Genomic DNA, 18,731 nt, shown 5'->3' on the forward strand with positions numbered 1-18,731 from the left:
GTCATAATAATTTATAGGTACTAATTTGTTAAATTTAAGGGGAGGGGGGAAGACGTGGAAGGTGAAAATGGCTAATGGTAAGGAAGAAAGAGGAAGTAGAGACTAGAGAGGGACAAAGAAGTCCAATCCGTGAAGGTGAATTATTTAATGAATCAAATAATAATGTGTGAAAATGGACAGTGAGTATTGTGAGGACAAAAGCGACGTGGGAGGAAGGAAAGAGCATACGTGTTGCGTTAGTGTTTAGTGTTATATCTCCGCAGTGGATCAAATCAAACAAACACTTCCATCCATCACCCTTTCTCTCTGCTTAGGGTTTTGATCGCATCGGATCTTCACTCTCTTCTCCGATCTCAAAATGCCCGCCGTTTATGGAGCTCGCTTGACCACCTTCGAAGACTCCGAGAAGGAGAGTGAATACGGTTACGTTCGCAAGGTTTGTGTTTCTTCTCCTCTTCAATTCCCTTTCATTTCCACCATCGGATCCAAATCCATTCCCCTCCGCACTCGTGCGAGTTTCACGTCTTCGCTCTGTTACTTATTCGGATATGTGTTCAATCTCTTAAATTACTACCCGATCTAACTTTTTATTTACTCTTTCGTTCGTTTTTTGCTGTTACTGTAATTCGTTGAGGGTGTGATCTACTTAGTTCCATGTTTTAATAACTCTTCATTCTCCTCCTCACATATATTCCCAATTGAAACAGGTATCAGGACCAGTCGTCGTTGCAGATGGCATGGCTGGGGCTGCTATGTATGAACTCGTGCGTGTTGGTCATGATAATCTCATTGGTGAAATTATTCGTCTCGAAGGGAATTCTGCTACCATCCAAGGTGCATTTTCATACCGTGTGCAATATTACTACTTCAAACTAATTACTTATGAGAAACTCATTGGTTCTCTGCAATTTTAGTTTATGAGGAAACTGCTGGCTTGATGGTTAATGATCCGGTGTTACGGACTCACAAGGTTACATTCTATATACCTTTCTCTTTTGTTTAAGCTCTTATTCCGTGCTTCAGCTGATAAAGCATTATGTTTTATAACAGCCTTTATCCGTGGAGTTGGGACCTGGAATACTGGGGAATATTTTCGATGGAATTCAGGTGTGCCTTTTCCCTAAGCACAACATTCACTTCAATTCTTTTCCTTTCTTCCCCCCTTCTTTCTAACTTAAATATTTCTATATCCTGACAGAGGCCTTTGAAAACTATTGCTAAACGATCTGGTGATGTCTATATTCCTCGTGGTGTCTCTGTTCCAGCACTCGACAAAGATACACTTTGGGAATTTCAACCTAAGAAAATTGGTACCAGACAAATTATTTTTCTTTTTACTGTTAAAGTTTTATTTAGAAAATAAGTATTACGTGGACCATTTTTCCTGATATATGTGATTCACTGGTGACAGGTGAAGGCGACCTTTTAACTGGTGGAGATTTATATGCTGTATGTTCTGTAGCTTTTTAGGTTATCTTGTAAGCTGTTCCTTTTTTGTTTATCGGTTCTTTTCTAAATCTTTGTGTGAATTATTTACTATTGCAGACTGTTTTTGAGAACAGTCTAATGCAACACCATATTGCACTTCCTCCTGATAACATGGGAAAGATTACCTACATTGCACCACCTGGCCAATATTCCATAAAGGTTTGTGTTCTTGGACTTCTTTGCTATTGTATATCCAGTTCTATTTCTGTTGGAAGATCATTTTTAAGTCCATTATTTCTTTTATGATTTCAGTTTTCTTTTTTTAGAATGATATTTGTTGCTTCTCTTTCTCCTTGTTTCATATTTTTGTGATGATGGCAGGATTGCCAAGCTTACATATGTGTTCAACATCTTCTATTCTCACATTCAGTAGCTTGTCTATATTTTCTGCAATTTATGATTTTAATCTTTCTATTATTTTCAGGATACTGTATTGGAACTTGAGTTTCAAGGTGTCAAAAAGAAATTCACCATGCTTCAGGTTTCTAGCCATTTATTTCGTTCACCACTTAATTGTAGTTACTTCATTAAAGTATTGGTACTCCTTATGATTATCCTACATTACAACTTCCTTGTGTGTACTTTACCCATTTTCAGACTTGGCCCGTACGTACACCAAGGCCTGTTGCATCAAAACTTGCAGCTGATACTCCTCTTCTTACTGGTCAGGTAAACTCAGTTGTTATCAAGTGTCTCATCCATAATCTAATTGTGATAGCTTTCATGCGTAATGACTTCTGCTTTTTACAGCGTGTTCTTGATGCCCTTTTCCCCTCAGTTCTTGGCGGGACTTGTGCCATACCTGGAGCTTTTGGTTGTGGTAAAACTGTCATTAGTCAGGCTCTTTCTAAGGTGAACTTAATATACCCTATTAAAACAATAATTTTTTAATTGAAGATATTCTCCGTAATTCATCTTTTTCCTCCACCCACCCCCCTGTTTTGGCAGTATTCCAATTCTGATGCCGTTGTTTATGTCGGCTGTGGGGAACGTGGAAATGAAATGGCAGAGGTATGCTTTCCTTTCATTTGCAAATATTGTGTTTCTAATTTTAGAGTTGGTCAAACTAATTCAATGATTGTTCAGGTTCTAATGGACTTTCCCCAACTTACAATGACATTACCTGATGGTCGTGAAGAATCTGTCATGAAGCGTACAACACTAGTGGCTAACACTTCAAACATGCCAGTGGCTGCTCGTGAAGCTTCAATTTATACAGGTGACTTTGTATCTCTTGAATTCTAGGATATCTCTATTTATTGTTGAGAAATAATATTTACTAACTCTTTCCTATTGCCAATTGTAATTTAATTGGCTTGTGAAAGTCTTGTAGGATTTCAATCAGTAGTATTTCTCAGCACCTGCAATTGCTGTGCAGTAAATTTTGTTGTTGATCTGTGTTTAGTGTTACAAGTAGGGAAGACAACCCATATTCTGCATATTTGTGTGCTACTTTTCATTCCTATATTTTTCACTTGAGCTGAATGTTTGTTATATTTGCCCTTAAAATGATTAATGAATTGTTTGACCGTGTGCTGCTTGAGAGTTTTAACACTGATTTTGATAATATATTTCTTTTTTTTCAATTGCAGGAATCACATTAGCTGAGTATTTCAGAGATATGGGTTATAATGTCAGTATGATGGCAGATTCTACATCTAGATGGGCAGAAGCATTGCGTGAAATCTCTGGACGACTGGTGAGAATTTTATTTCAGTAATAGTTGTTCATCAGTCTTTTAGAAAGATTTCTTTTTTGTGCTTAAAATACAGATTTTATTTTGTAACTTTACAATATGATATTGAATTTTCTTTCTTGACTAGTGTAACTAGACAATTTATATACCATTAACCATGAGACACATGGGAATGGACATTGATCAATGTATTTTGATGATGCTGTTGTCTTCCACAGGCAGAAATGCCTGCAGATAGTGGATATCCTGCATACCTTGCTGCACGTTTAGCCTCGTTCTATGAACGTGCTGGGAAGGTAAAATGTCTTGGAGGCCCTGAACGTACAGGTAGCGTAACTATTGTTGGTGCTGTTTCGCCACCTGGAGGAGATTTCTCAGATCCTGTGACATCTGCAACCCTGAGCATAGTTCAGGTAAAACTATACTTTAAAATATGGTTAAAATGGGAAACTGCCTGCAAAGTAAGTCAGCCTTAGGTTGTCATGACCAATGCCCACAAATTGTTAAAAGCCTGTTTAGATTATCATTATGAAATACCCCTCTGGTTATTTCTTCTTTTATCTATCCTTCTATAACTTTCAATTCATTTTGTAAGTTTATTTTTGCTTAATTGGCAGGTTTTCTGGGGTTTGGACAAAAAGCTTGCTCAGAGGAAGCACTTTCCTTCTGTAAACTGGCTTATTTCTTATTCAAAATACTCAACGGTATGTCCTAAAGTTGGTTACTTTGTAACTCATCCTCCAGCTTTCTACATTTGTATGCATAGTGTTTTGGTTCCATGACTTTCCCCGAATTTTTAATATTTTCTTTTTGGTATCTTTAGGCACTTGAAACCTTTTATGAGCAATTTGATCCAGATTTTATCAACATTAGGACAAAGGCTCGTGAAGTTCTGCAAAGGGAAGATGACCTGAATGAAATTGTTCAGGTGTGTGTTCTTTTATTGGTAATGATTGTTTGCTAATGAAATGTCCCCATGCTTTCTCCTAGTACGGGATTAAGATTTGTTCAGCTTCTTCTGCAAATAGAGGTGGTATCATAAATAACCTGTGGACAGACTGTTATGTAGTCTAAACCTGGGTATTAACATATAATCAATGTGTTTGATAATGATAAGTGGAGCTCTAAATGCTACTAAATTATGGTGTTGTTTTGTAGTTTGGACAAAATTTGTTAGGATGTATATGCATTTGTTCTATTAGTAAACTTAACTGGATCATTTATTGACCTTGTTTAATCCAGCTTGTGGGCAAGGATGCTTTAGCTGAAGGAGATAAGATCACCTTAGAAACTGCAAAGCTTTTGAGAGAGGATTATCTTGCTCAAAATGCCTTTACACCGTAAGGGACCTTGTAATTGGTTAACTTCTTTAATATGTATTATATTATTGTTTTTATTTGTTCTTATGTTGGTACCTTTTTGTGTGGCTGTGATAGATATGACAAATTCTGCCCCTTCTACAAGTCTGTTTGGATGATGCGCAACATTATCCATTTCTACAATTTGGCAAATCAGGTATGGTGGTGTAAGGAATCAGGCAGTTTTTGGTGTTTTATTTATATTAGAAAAAAGAAGAAAAGTCCATGTAATCATTGGCATCTAGGTTCAAGTTACTAGTTCATTTCATCGCTTCTGCTGTCCCTCACATTCTGAGACCAGACATTGTTTCTTTCTTTTGTGTCGTGCATTCTTGATCATGGCTTGGCCAAAGTGTTATTACTTTGGCCTGAAAAGAAATTTTAGTTAAGATGGCTAAATTGCATTCGAAGTGTAGGAATTTAATGTGGGGTTGGATACATGTGCAGGCAGTAGAGAGGGGAGCTGGTTCAGATGGTCAGAAGATATCTTACACCCTTATCAAGCATCGTATGGGAGATCTGTTCTACCGATTAGTGTGAGTAATTGTAGTGCTACACTAGATACTTATTTTGACATGTAAAGTGGGTCTTATTCTGTTGATCTGTTGCCATTGCAGGTCTCAGAAATTTGAGGATCCAGCAGAAGGGGAAGCTGCTTTGGTTGCGAAATTTCAGAAGTTACATGAGGACCTGACTAATGGTTTCCGCAACCTTGAGGACGAAACCCGATGATTGATGATTGAAGATTTGGTAGTTTGCTCAAATATTGTGTTATTTCCAATTGTAAGACGCAGTCTAGCATCGCAGGGTTGCAACGTCCCGAGTGTTCTCATATTTGACTGTTCGATTCATTCATATCACATTTATTTCCTTTCTTGGTGCTGGTTTGGCTTTTGATCTAGTCTCATGTGTAGCTATAATCATGTGTTTCAGTCATCCTCAGTTTGTTTATTGAGAATAAGAAACGAGACTTGCTCTTTCAATATGTATTTAGGAGAATAAAATTATCTTAGGACATGAAGTGCCTACAGCAAGCGGATTCTGGATTCATATAGGTGGAATTTTTGGTGGAAGTGGATTATCTTGAATCCTGTATTTCATAGATGGACTTCTTGTAGCAATGAGTATTTAATTATTTATTCGAAATATGTTGCATGTCTAGTTTTATCAAATTTAATGTTGTGTTTGGTTTTGAGGATAAAAACATAATATAAATATTTGAATTTAAGTAAAGTATAAAAGTCATGAGACTTATATTTCCAGGCATTATTTTATTTCTCTCCCCCTCTCCTACTACAAACTCAACCTAAATGTGCCTCTTTTCTTTCCTCCCACTCCCTTTCCTCCTTGCCATTTGTGCAACATAACTGTGTGTTTTTATTTTGGTCATGTATGTCGTGCAAAAGTAATTCATGTGTTCGTGACATCTTGGCCTTGGGTCACCACCAGGACGGGTGGTGGGCGTACCAGTCCAGCATATTTTTTCGGGTTGCTTTGCTAAGATTTTATATTTTAATTTATTGCTTGCAATCACTTACACCCCTACCTAATTTTTTGTACTTTTTATTAATTATACACAGTAAATAAAGCGTTAACTCTGACGATTTTTTATTTAAAAATTTATGTATACCAATAAATTTAAAATTAAATAATTTTTAGGTTTTTTAATAAAAGAATTACATATTCGATTGAGTCTTATCTTATCCCCAACTTCTAGTTAAGCTATTTATTACGGATGACTTTAAACAAAATATTTGATAAAAACAATGTATTATATTAATTAATAGTGTAAGCACTTCAAACAATAACAGTAGAATGAACCCCAAAATGTAAATTAGAATTGGCGTTAATTTGATACTTGATACTAATCTTTCAGAAATTTAATTGTTGAATTAATCCCTCGAAATCGTTAAACATCAATATATTAGTGTTTCAAATATTTTATCATCGAATTAATCCATTAAATATAATTTGAAGAATGTGCAGGACATTTTAGACTGTTGAAGGACTTTTTTTTTATGACGATATTGGTTGAATGAAGGACCCTTTTAGAATGCAAATAGTTTAATTTACTAATATGAATTCAAGAGATTAACGAGCTTTTTGCTGCGTGTGATTGGGCTATTTTTTCTCACACTTACCGGGAGGAAAATTAAGTACCTGCTTTGACCAAGCATGGTTTATCAAGTAGTGTACTTAATCACGTGTATTTACTTTTCTGCCAGATTTTATAACTTTGTTGTTATTGGCTGACACCTCAGGTGTAACGTTTTATAGAGCTTTTTGAGTTCGGGGCTTTGGCTCCTCCTGACCATCAAAAGAAAAAAAATGGTGACATGAATAAATTAAAATGACCAATAAAAAAGTTTGCTCTGTAAATTAGAATGCCTAAGAATATAAAAGTAACACAAGAAAGTTATTGATTTCAGACAAAAAGGAGAACCAAGCAAAGAACAAAGATTTAATAAAAATTAACCATAAATAAAATTAATATATTAAACTCAACGAAGTGATAGTAAAAACATAGAACGAGAGAAAATGAAGAGAAGAAAAATATAAAAAAAAATAGTTTTATTCACTATTATTTTAATGAAGAAAAAGTAAACATTATCTTCCTTTTATCTTTGTTTTTTTAAAGGGGCCTTTCCTCTTATTTAATTGGAAAGATACATAATAAAAAAAAAGTTAGAAAGATAAGTAGGGAAAAATGTTTAATATTTAATATGATAACGAGAAATGGGAGTAAACAAAAGAGTGTTGTTGGGCTAGAACTAGAAGCACGAGGGCCCAATAAACGAATGGAAGTAAGATGTAGTGTTAAGCAAGGCAAGTACTATTCGCATTATAAGTTACAAGTACTATTTTGTTTGTTCTCCTTTCTACCGACCTAACACGAGAGGAGAGGAGAGAAGAGAGGAAGTTTTGGGGTTTGAATCTATAGAATAGAATCAAACCAAATTGAAAGAAGATCGATCGATCGATCGATGGCTCTGGTCGGAGTTGAAGTGAAGCATGCGGCGGAGGGCGCACCGGAGGAGAATTGCTCCGCCAAGCCCACCAAGCAGGGCGAGGGCCTCCGCCACTACTATTCTCACAACATCCACGAGCATCAGCTCCTTCTCCGTCAAAAGACGCATAACCTCAACCGTCTTGAGGCTCAGAGAAACGAGCTCAATTCCAGGGGTAGGCTCGCTCCCCTAACCCTAACCCTAACCCTATTCTATTCTATTCTATTCCATTCTCATCCGTCATACTCTTGAATTTCTTCTACAGTGAGGATGCTGCGCGAAGAATTACAGCTTTTGCAGGAACCAGGCTCTTATGTTGGTGAAGTTGTCAAAGTCATGGGCAAGAACAAAGTCCTTGTCAAGGTCACCTCATCCTCCATTCCTTTTTCTTTCATTTCGCTACCCATCCTTCATCAATACACTCCATCTATACTTGGTTTTGTTATATTCTTTCATTTACTTTAGGACAGTCAAATACTGCATAGAGAGCATCATTGGATCTGATCATTTCAGTTTTATAGATCTATATTTGCTTATGATTACCTGTTTTTCTGTCCTCAAGGACTTTTGAGTGTTGGATGATTTATGCAATGTTTAGTTCTGAAAACACACGTCATCCTAATTAATAAAACAGGATCAAAACCAAGATCAATTGTGCTGATTTTTCCTTTACTCTTCTTCAGGTCCACCCAGAAGGAAAATATGTCGTTGATATTGACAAAAGTATTGACATTACAAAGATTACTCCATCCACTAGAGTTGCACTTCGCAACGACAGTTATGTTCTTCACTTAGTTCTGCCAAGTAAAGTTGATCCATTGGTCAATCTGATGAAAGTTGAGAAGGTTCCCGATTCTACTTACGACATGATTGGTGGTTTAGACCAGCAAATTAAAGAAATAAAAGAGGTATGTTGCTTGACATTCTTTCGGTTTTGGCATTTAAAATTCGTTCTGTCAGGAGTTAGATATTCTTACCTATCCATGCATCACTCGTGTGTTACCTTCCTGTATGCATGTATCTATCATGTATATTTTAGTGTAGCATCATGCATTACAAAAATCCGTTTAGTTTTTGGGCCTAATGTATGTGATTAAATGTACAGGTCATTGAGTTACCAATCAAACATCCTGAGCTGTTTGAAAGTCTTGGAATTGCACAACCAAAGGTAGTGTCTGATTTTGGGGTTGTTGCTAAATTTTGTCATTCCATCAGCACACTTGGTTGTTGATTTTTCTGTTTGCTGAATCTCTTGATCACATCACAGGGTGTCCTGCTCTATGGGCCACCTGGTACAGGAAAAACATTGTTGGCTAGGGCAGTGGCTCATCATACTGACTGTACATTCATCAGGGTGTCTGGTTCTGAATTAGTTCAGAAATACATTGGAGAAGGTTCTAGAATGGTCAGGGAACTTTTTGTTATGGCCAGGTTTATTCTCTTCACTCAGCTTCCTCTATCCATTATCTGTTGATTCTGTTTGCCCTAAACCAAAACAGAAGGGATAAAAACATTGTCTTCTTGGCTTCATGATTTTGTGTGTTGGAGATATTTTTAAGAGGGCATAAGTTAGCTCAACTTACGGCAAAGATATATCTGTAGTAGCTGAGATTTTTTTTGTCAGGTTTGGTGTTAGATTAATACAATCTATCTTGTGTGACTGGAATTTGGTGTAAATATTGAGTTGCTTAACTTTTTGATTCATTAATTTTCATGTTATTTGGAGACTTGCCTAACCATTATTATATATGAATATTATTATGGAACACTTGTCTTCTTCCCAGGGAACATGCTCCATCAATTATCTTCATGGACGAAATTGACAGTATTGGATCTGCTCGGATGGAATCTGGAAGTGGCAATGGTGATAGTGAGGTACAGCGTACTATGCTGGAACTTCTCAATCAGTTGGATGGATTTGAAGCTTCAAACAAGATCAAGGTAAAGGAGCTATACTGTTATGTGTATTAAGGGGAATTTTAAAGCTAGTCTTATGTCCACTGTTCTGAAAAGAAATCTGTAACAGTTGAACTTAACAGATATTATTTACTCTGTCTGACTCATTTGAGATGAGTTCTCAATTCTTTGTGGAGGTTCTGAAGATAAATTTTCAATTGTAGGTTTTGATGGCCACAAATCGGATTGATATCCTGGATCAAGCCCTCCTTAGACCTGGACGGATTGACCGGAAGATTGAATTTCCAAACCCTAATGAAGAGGTTTGCATTTTTGCTTTCATGCTACTTATTAATATATTTGTACTGGGAGAAAAAGATGCACCTGGTGCATTCCTAAAAAAGTATTCCTGAAAATGGCTATTTATTTATGCAGTCTCGGCTGGATATTTTGAAAATCCATTCAAGAAGAATGAATTTAATGCGTGGCATTGATCTGAAGAAGATTGCCGAGAAGATGAATGGAGCATCTGGTGCTGAACTTAAGGTATATTTCATTTGCATCCATATTTTTGGTTTTAACACCTGATTTAAAATTGTATTCCATGTTGAAACAATGTGGTGAGATTGCTGAACTCCTTTGCTTTTATGAATTATTACCCTCTGGTTATTATTATTATAATGATGGGTGCCTTCATTTTCATATAATGTTTGCTTTTCTTCATGCAAACATATGCATGTGTGTGTCACATTATTTATGGAAAAGGCCTTAGAGAATTTCTACAATGTAATGAATGGGGGTAACTATCAAGTTTTAACTAGCATTAAAATGCTGGATTATTGTTCAAGATATTATATCTGGGCATGAGGCAAATAAAGTGTTTTGTTACTAAAAATGTTAAAGAACTAGCTCCGAAGCTGGGTGATGTATGTAAGATACTTTGGGAGTTGGGAGTAAATAAAACTTAAGTTCCAAGAGAGCACTAGCAATGAAGGCAAAAGATGCAGAAGAAATAAGCAGTACAGACTCCCCTTGAGAACTAGTCTGCACTGAATTCTGTATTATCAGGAGACACCATTAAAAAATAGTGTTGCACCAACTACATTCAACAAGTGATGTATGTCTCATGAAAGTGTATACGCCGAATCTTGAGGCACCAAAACAAACAATACAGAATTAGTTTAGTGTGCACAGATGGATGTATCAACACAAGGAGTCATAGTGGCAAAAATAAACTACTATTGAGATTGGGAGTTTTTTTATGAATGGGTTAATAACTAGTTGAGATGTTTGACCCAAGAGAATCCATTATAATATGAGCTTATTCTGTGACGCTAGTATAATTGATGACTTAATAAAAGAAGTAAGGCAAAATTATTTTTTTCAGAATGTTGTATGAAGTAATTTAAGTAGGAAGTAGGCAGTGATGAATTTAAGTATTCATACTAATGCAAATGCAGAGCAATTTGTTTGTCAATGTTAACTTAATGTGTTATTAAGTATTTTATAGCCTGACCAACGCTCAAATTTTGTGCCTTTGCAGGCTGTTTGCACCGAAGCTGGAATGTTTGCATTGAGGGAGCGGAGGGTACACGTGACTCAGGAGGATTTTGAGATGGCTGTGGCCAAGGTGATGAAAAAGGAGACTGAAAAAAACATGTCATTGCGGAAGTTGTGGAAGTGATTTTTATTTCATGTTTGTGGTGCACATTATTATCCTGCGAAGATGGGCAGCGAACACACCTTAGGGTTATTTCAATTTACAGTGGCATTGGATTTCATTTTGCTTAAGTTTACCAAGTTATGTACCGAATCATATGATTCTTTCTTTGAGTTTTTCCTTGTCTGTGTCTTCGGACGGCACACTACATTTATAGAGTATTTTTAAAAGATTTATATTCAAGACCACTAAGTACGTAGTCTCTACTCTAAAACTACTGAAAATCATTGGCGCACCCACATGTCAAAAACAATACTTTTTCAAACATCGGACAAATGGTAGTAAGAGCTTACCTACCTGTAGACTGTCTTTGGACTTTGATGGTCTTTTTTTTTGGTGAATGGACTTTGATGGTCTGTTGACTGTTGTTTTAACGAGATAACACAGGGCGTCCGTCCTATTGGAAAAATTATCCGAGCTACCATACTTAACTTACCCTTTGAAGCAATTATTCCATAGTTAACTTACCCTTTTTCTCTGCAGCGAATTGACAAGTTAGGATTCAGCTTAAATAGAAAATAAGTCAATAGATTAATTATTTCTTCGGATAATGGCAATCGTGAATAATTATCGTTATCAATAATGTGCCCGTTCCCATGTGTAGAAAAATAAAAGATGGGTAATAAGGAATTTTTTTAAGCAATATCCAAGGTAATTAAAAAAGATTCAGTTGATTTTTTTTTTTTAAATTGTCCCTATAATATCTTTATTATTTAATGTTTTGTTAGGGATTTTTTGACTTACAAAACATTTTATATTAAAATTATTTTTTTCAGTTGTTCACTATACTATTTTTTATATGCTTTTTAATCATGTTTGGCCTTTTTTTTTATTGGTACACAAGAGTATAATTTTTATGGAAGTGGATCTAATGAACTAATTTTCAAGTCTCGTGAGTTAGTCCCAAAAAAAAATAAAATTGTGTACTAAAATTAAAAAAAAAATTATTATTTTGTGATGATAATTTTGACTCACTTTAAAAACATAATCACTAAATTAAAGTTTTTAAATGTAAGAAACTAAACCGAAACATAAAAGAAGAAACATATAATTTAGCCTAGTAAAAAAGAATAATAAGAAAAAAAATAATAGAGAGCAAGTGTTTTTGTTTTGTAAGAAAAATAAAAGAGAGAAAAGGATAAAAGAAAATTGGTTTTGTTCCTTGTATTCCCTATCTATCATGAATGGGGGTGTAAGTTCTGGAGTACAGTGGCGTGTGTGTAGAAGACGAAGCAGCCACTGGCACTGAACAATTATCCTTGTTTGTTTCATTCGTTCGGCTATGAATTTCTGGATAGGATTTACGTAATGTTATGTTGTGTTGTATGAAACATAATGAATTGAATTGTGCAGTGATGGAGTTGGCTTTTCATTCAGCCCTGTACCCAGCATCTCTGTCTTGTCGAGCGAGGAGGTTGTCCTTGGTGCCTTGTGCATTGAAGACACGCTCTTGTATCGAGGAGGCTCTGGTGAGTGTGGAAGCATGCAACATGGCATCTCACCCTATCAATTTCTCCAAGTTGGATGGAACATGGCGCCTCCAGTACACTTCTTCCTCTGATGTTCTCGTTCTTCTCCAAGCTGCTGCTACACTTCCTTTCTTTCAAGTACTCTATTCTATGCTTCCTTTACTTTTTCTTTTTCTTTTCATATTCACCACCTCATTTGCTTTCTTGTTGAGATAGGTTGGACAGATCTTTCAAAAATTTGAATGTGGTGATCAATCCCATGGAGGTGTTATCCGCAATGTTGTTCGATGGAGTATTCCAAATTTGTTAGAGGTAAACCAACGCCTTCTTTTACTTTAGGACCCTGCAATTTCATATTATGTGACTTTTCTTTTCACTGAATTATGCTTACTTAGTTGATTCTTTATTATGCTATGTTCTCTTAGAATTCAGGGTGGAAAAACAATTTGTATTTTTGTATCTCTGTTACTAGTGATATTTTCTTTTATGTAATTGAAAATTTCACTTGGTATTCCAAGAATATGCATTGCAGAAAGAATTATTTTTAATGGTTTTACGGTGTTTGTTCAAATGCAATGCTCTCTTGCTAACACCTAGTCCAACCATAATTGGTTGGGGAAATGAAATACTTAAGCTTGAGCTTTGGTGCTCTCTCCGTGGACCCAAAAATAAAAATTCTTGACCTTCTTCATATAGGAACAAGAAGGTGCTACACTGCTTGTATCCGCCAAGTTTAATGTTGTATCTGTCCGTAATATCTACCTTCAGTTTCAAGAGGTAATCATTTTCACTTAAGCATCATTTCTACTATAGTTGAGGTGCAATATCTATCTAAACATATGCTGGGTTTTTTTTAGGACCTAATGCATAATTTCTCTTTTCTTGTTAATAAAAAATGGTCCAAACACCAAAGGTTGGGGTGATCGTCCACATTTAAATTCATTTTTGGTATTCCTTATAAGTTGTAACATTTTTTCCATGGCAGAAGTAGCCTAGCATAATTTATACTGAACTAAGACTTAATACTTCTGCACTATCTTAGATTGAGAAAAAGATCACATTTGCTATTGGTATATGGGTTCGAATACAACGTTTTCTTCTTTATTTGCCGTAATGCTGTTATAACATCAGTTGAAACATCCAATTTATATCTGGCAGATCACAGTCCAAGATATATATATTAGTGAAGAGCTGCGGGCTCTGATAGCTCCAGCAATACTACCGAGATCTTTTATAAGTCTTCAGGTAATTCAACCTTCATTTTTATGGCTGTATTTTGGATGTTAATTTGAATGCACTCTATTTAACAACTTTGGATATGGGATACTATTGACACCAGTAACTTATGTCATGAAGCTGTTTCTGCTCCAAACTTTTGTGACATACTATGTGAATGATCTAATATGGTTGTGTATCTGCACGAGAACTTGTGCAGATCAGCTATTTATGTCATAATGGTTAGCTTACATATTTTGTTTATATAGAGACAGACACATTGTTTATAAGTTGCATACAATTGTGCTTTTTTCACCTGCAGATTTTGCAATTTCTCCACACTTTCAAAGCTTAGATCCCTGTGAGGGAACCAGGAAGGTATGTCATGGGCTACGTTGTTGAAATAGTTAAGTGTGTTTTTTGGACAAAAACGTGTGCGATGATCTTTTTTTAATTGTAGGCAATCAGTCGGAGGACCAGTGGCGGATCTAAGACCCTGAGTTAATGCGGGCAATTTTAAAATATATAGGACAGTGGTTTCAAATATATAGGATTAGGGGGAGCAAAATAAAAAATTTAAAATACTTAATAATTTTACCAAAGTCCTGCACACCCTCGCATATATGCAGGTCCGCCACTGCGGAGGACTATATTACCTTAGTTATTTGGATGATAATATGCTTTTGGGTCGTGCTGTTGGCGGGGGAGGGATGTTTGTGTTTTCAAGAGCCCAATCTCCCTACTGATGAGCACTGAGCAGGAGTTAAAAATTGTACTGTTTGCCAGCAATAACACTCAATGAGCCTTTGTTTATGGAAGTGGCCCCATGGAGAGAGCAAGAAATTGATCAGAGGCATATAGCGCATAAGGAATTCTGCAAAGCTTTATTGAAGAAGGCTATCCTGTGCAGTTGTCTGTGTTGACTTGATTTGAACTGCTTTTTTTGTTGATGTGTGTATATCTGCATTGCTTGTATCAATTTCGTTATATATTGGCAAAGTACGAAGATGGTGAGTGTTCAATGTAGATGTTAATGTAACTGATACAACTTGTGGGAAAATGATAAGGAGCCCAATCCTCTCGCTATGTGCAGTGTAGGCATCTTATAATTATTTTATGTTGCATTGCATAAGATAGATATCTCTAGTTAGTTTTCTTATTTAATTAGTTTTATCTGTTATTTTTAAATTATCAATAATAGATCATGGTTGGGATGTTATGGGAGGCAGAAAGTGAATAAAAACTTGTTTTGAGTGTGTATAAATGAGATCCGTAGCAGATAGTTTTTCACGTTCAAAGTACGCATTTGAAATAGTAAATAAGCCAATGAAAGAGCATCATCATTTAAACAAAACTAAAAAGAGAGGGAGAAACAATTTCATCAAGATTCCCGGCAATTAGTTCATTGCAGTTGTGGTTGGCGTCCTATAAAATGCCACTGATTAAGCTGACACCTAAATGGAAAATGGAAATTAGGAGAAGGATCGATTCGAGACACAAAGTTCTAGAAAGATGAAAAGGACCCGTGATGGGCACAAATATGGGAACCCATTCCATTCACAGAAATAAGAGTTGGAGAGAGATAGAAAGAGGAAAGAGATGGAGAAGAATAAGAACTCAAGGGATGAAGGGATTGGTAAGGTTCCTGAAGATGTTGTGATAGAGATATTGGTGAGAGGGGGAATAAGGGAGTGGGAGCAGATATCATGCGTGAAGAAGCAGTGGGCATCTCTTTTCCGCTGCGATTGCGAATGCTTCTGGCAAGCTGCACTTTCCTTCTATTATCCACACCAACTCCCACTCCCTCCCCCTCCAACATGGCCTGTTCCTTTACCCAACAACTCCAAGAGGAGATTCATTGCTTTATATATTAGTCAACACATCTTTGCCTCCGATCCTCCACACGAGATCCTTGGCCACACCTATCTCTTCTTGAAAGATCAGCTTCAACCTTCTATTATGCCTCCTCATAGTGGAATACTTCACGGAACCATCATTGGTATGTATTCATTGTTTGTTCCATCCACTTTATTAAGATTTTCGATGTTAATTTTATTTGAGCAGATCAGTTCATTGCTTGCGGCAAGTCCAGGGACGTTGCTCACGAACTTGCTTCTCGGATTTGGCTTGCTGTCGTCGACAATTTGGACCAAAACCATCACTCCTTCTCCTTACTTAAACGCCTTGCCCATGAAGGGGATGTAAGTCTCTCCTTTCAAAATTAACACCAACCATATATCCTCTTTCTGTATGACTAAGCTTCCATACTAATGTTTTCATTTGTATCAATCCTTAATTATGTTATGTCCCTTTTTTATATTTTGAGCAGGTTTTTCTTCCATACCCTTACACCAGATCAGTCAAAGTACAATGGAGACTGTTTGAGAAGCTTTTTACTGATTTCCGTGATTGCTTCAACCATGTAGATTATTATGATATGTTGGGATGTGCCAAGAGCAGGTTTCACCCAATACCATCTGCTTGGTTAGGTTACTAGTTAGCAAATTCTAATGAAGCCTGCCTTATCAATTCTCTTGTTTAGGAAAATTGTTTACCTTCCTTCATGTGTAACTGAAGTCAATCAATTCTCATTGTGAAAAATCTCTTATTTTTCACATGTAAAGAAACATCTATCCAATAAGAGAATTTGTATTTAATTTTTTTTATTTACAAAATTCTCTTGGCCAATAAAAATCACATGCTATAAGTAAGATTAATCTTTAATTTAATATATTGAAAGTCATTCGTACTCTCTTATCAAGAAAAAAAAAATAAGTTATGATAAAAAAAAATAGTTAACTTAATGATCATATTTTCTTATCTTCCCATCATACTCAAATATATGGGTCTCTTTTTCATTGAAACATTTTGATTATAATAATAGTATTTTTTAACATTGATATTAAAAAATATATTATCATCACCTTGTTCACCTTTGTAATTAGGATAAATATAAGTTTTTATAAAAAAATTTATTATGTATCATTAATATAAAATATTTATTAATTTTATTAATGATTAATTTTTATTAAAAAAATCTAGTTGATTATCTTTGATGAAATGTTTTCTTAATCACATTTTTTTCTATTAATAAAACTTGAAGATCAAACATTATTTGAGGAATCCAAATCCAATTTCACTTGGATCAATGATATATTGATTTGTGAATTCTCTTTAATTCTTGATTTGTGGTAACCTAAATAATAAATTCATTCTAAAAAATGTGAATTTTTAATCGGTAAAGTGTTGTCGTTTTAGTAACGCTTGAACACAATAATACAAAATGTCCACATGTGCAGACAACACTTAAGTTAGTGTCTATTTCAACAAAATAACAATTTTAAGTATAAAAAAAAATTGACTACCCGATAAACTTTAGTTAAGTTTGGCATAAGAAAAGTTTAGTTTCTCATAAATAAATCTTTGTTTATTTATCATTTAAAAAATGGCATTGTAGAAAACAGTGTTTGTTAGTAAAAAAAAAAAAAAGAAGAAGAAAAAGAAAACATGATTTCTTGATGATCTGTTCACGTTTTTTAATGAGTCGTTTGTTTCAAAAAATGATATTATATTCTCAAAAATCATATTTTCAGAAGAAAAAAAAAGTTAGATCATCATAACATCATTAATGTAAAATATCTATTAATTTTATTATTGGTGACTAATTTGATATGTTGAAAATTGATCAAAACCGAATCAGAAACATCCCAATTACCCAACACCTTATTGTATTGCTGTTGCTGCTAACTATTTTGTCATTGCTGCCCAACAACCACACCTCGTTTAAGGACCAAATAATGGAGGTTAACAACTTTAAAATCAAAGACAATGTAATAATTTTCATATATACTTTAATAGGGACACATGAATGTATAAAGGGACAAAAATGCAAAATCCTAATTCATAACCAACAGTTAATTCTGTAGTGTTTGTGGAATTATGGGTATCATCTCTTTTTTTTTTTTTTGGTGAAGTAGGGAGAAACTCCCCGCGAGATATATTAAAAGCCTCTATATCTAAAAAGGACCGTCGTAGCTACATCAATAATAACTTTTAAACTGATAAAGGACATATTAACATCAAAGATACGAGTATTGTCTATAGAAAGATTATACTTAGCAAGGGCATTAGCAACTTGATTAGCTTCGCGAAAAATGTACGCTATGATGTAATAGCAAGATAATGAGCCATGTGTTGGATCTGACCAATCAGGTGGTGACATGGATGCTCTAGGGGATCACCCCAACTTTTTTGGGAAAAATATAAATTATATTAAACCCAAAATTATACAACAATAAACGGGGCATACCCCGCAGCTAGAGAAAATCAAAAGTCTCCCTAATACAAGAAGACATATATCAAGATGTTAAAACAAATACAATAGGTGCGTTTATCTATACATAAGAAATTTAATCTTGCTAATAACCTCTATTACAGAAAATTGATAATCTTCAAAAATCAGCTTGTTCCTAGACAGCCAGATGCAGTAGACTGTAATTGCTATAGTCAGACAACGAAATTTTCCTTGAACACCTGATGTGGATCTGCCCCTAATTAAAGAGTTAGTAATACGCTGCAAAGAAGTGAAACATCTGCGGAAAGGAGCCAAATCACGAATGTGAGCCCAAACTTGGAGAGATTTCCTGCAAGAAAAGAACAAATGAACATTTGACTCAGCCTCATTTGAACATAAAGGGCAGAGGGAACCCTTGTTCAAAAAAGCAGCTTTGTCAAGAGTAAGCAGTCGGTTCCTTTTAGCAAGCCATAGAATGAAAGACATCTTAGGGGAGATTGTTGGGTTCCATATAACAGAACACCAACTAACAGTAGGCTTGACACCTCTAATGTATTCATAGACTTTTCCAACAAGCAATTGTTCAT

At 35.3% G+C, this 18,731-nt stretch overlaps 3 protein-coding genes across 6 annotated transcripts; all 3 read left to right on the forward strand.

The window, feature by feature from the left end:
* The first annotated feature begins 320 nt into the window (after positions 1–320).
* Positions 321–5,688, forward strand: LOC100775727 (V-type proton ATPase catalytic subunit A-like). Its single transcript, NM_001255132.2, is given in 20 exon segments — positions 321–436; positions 708–834; positions 915–970; positions 1,051–1,107; positions 1,199–1,310; positions 1,412–1,449; positions 1,546–1,647; positions 1,913–1,969; positions 2,086–2,157; positions 2,239–2,340; positions 2,437–2,499; positions 2,575–2,707; positions 3,081–3,187; positions 3,403–3,597; positions 3,802–3,888; positions 4,008–4,112; positions 4,427–4,524; positions 4,621–4,699; positions 4,990–5,078; positions 5,160–5,688. Coding segments are annotated over 20 exon segments (1,872 nt in total). The 5' UTR covers positions 321–358; the 3' UTR covers positions 5,275–5,688.
* A 1,700-nt stretch (positions 5,689–7,388) lies between these two features.
* Positions 7,389–11,354, forward strand: LOC100776268 (26S protease regulatory subunit 8 homolog A-like). Its single transcript, NM_001255261.2, has 9 exons — positions 7,389–7,725; positions 7,816–7,913; positions 8,234–8,458; positions 8,656–8,718; positions 8,818–8,981; positions 9,335–9,491; positions 9,671–9,769; positions 9,882–9,992; positions 10,990–11,354. The coding sequence occupies exons 1-9, from the start codon at positions 7,527–7,529 to the stop codon at positions 11,128–11,130; spliced, it is 1,257 nt and encodes a 418-aa protein (NP_001242190.2). The 5' UTR covers positions 7,389–7,526; the 3' UTR covers positions 11,131–11,354.
* Positions 11,355–12,017: 663 nt separating this feature from the next.
* LOC100780876 (probable plastid-lipid-associated protein 10, chloroplastic) lies at positions 12,018–16,516 on the forward strand. 4 transcript variants are annotated; one of them, XM_041018342.1, is made up of 7 exons: positions 12,021–12,427; positions 12,520–12,773; positions 12,852–12,947; positions 13,332–13,412; positions 13,794–13,880; positions 14,173–14,228; positions 14,311–14,936. In XM_041018342.1, the coding sequence occupies exons 2-6, from the start codon at positions 12,522–12,524 to the stop codon at positions 14,203–14,205; spliced, it is 549 nt and encodes a 182-aa protein (XP_040874276.1). In that variant the 5' UTR covers positions 12,021–12,427; positions 12,520–12,521; the 3' UTR covers positions 14,206–14,228; positions 14,311–14,936. The 4 variants fall into 4 exon arrangements, with proteins under 4 accessions (XP_040874278.1, XP_040874276.1, XP_025985472.1 ...); XM_041018344.1 differs by having other exon boundaries at positions 12,018–12,773; XM_026129687.2 differs by lacking the exons at positions 12,021–12,427; positions 12,520–12,773; positions 12,852–12,947 and adding exons at positions 15,943–16,051; positions 16,180–16,516 and having other exon boundaries at positions 13,327–13,412; positions 14,311–15,849.
* Positions 16,517–18,731: the final 2,215 nt, after the last annotated feature.

The sequence above is a fragment of the Glycine max genome, chromosome 8 (assembly GCF_000004515.6).
Source record: "Glycine max cultivar Williams 82 chromosome 8, Glycine_max_v4.0, whole genome shotgun sequence".
Lineage (NCBI taxonomy): Eukaryota > Viridiplantae > Streptophyta > Magnoliopsida > Fabales > Fabaceae > Glycine > Glycine max.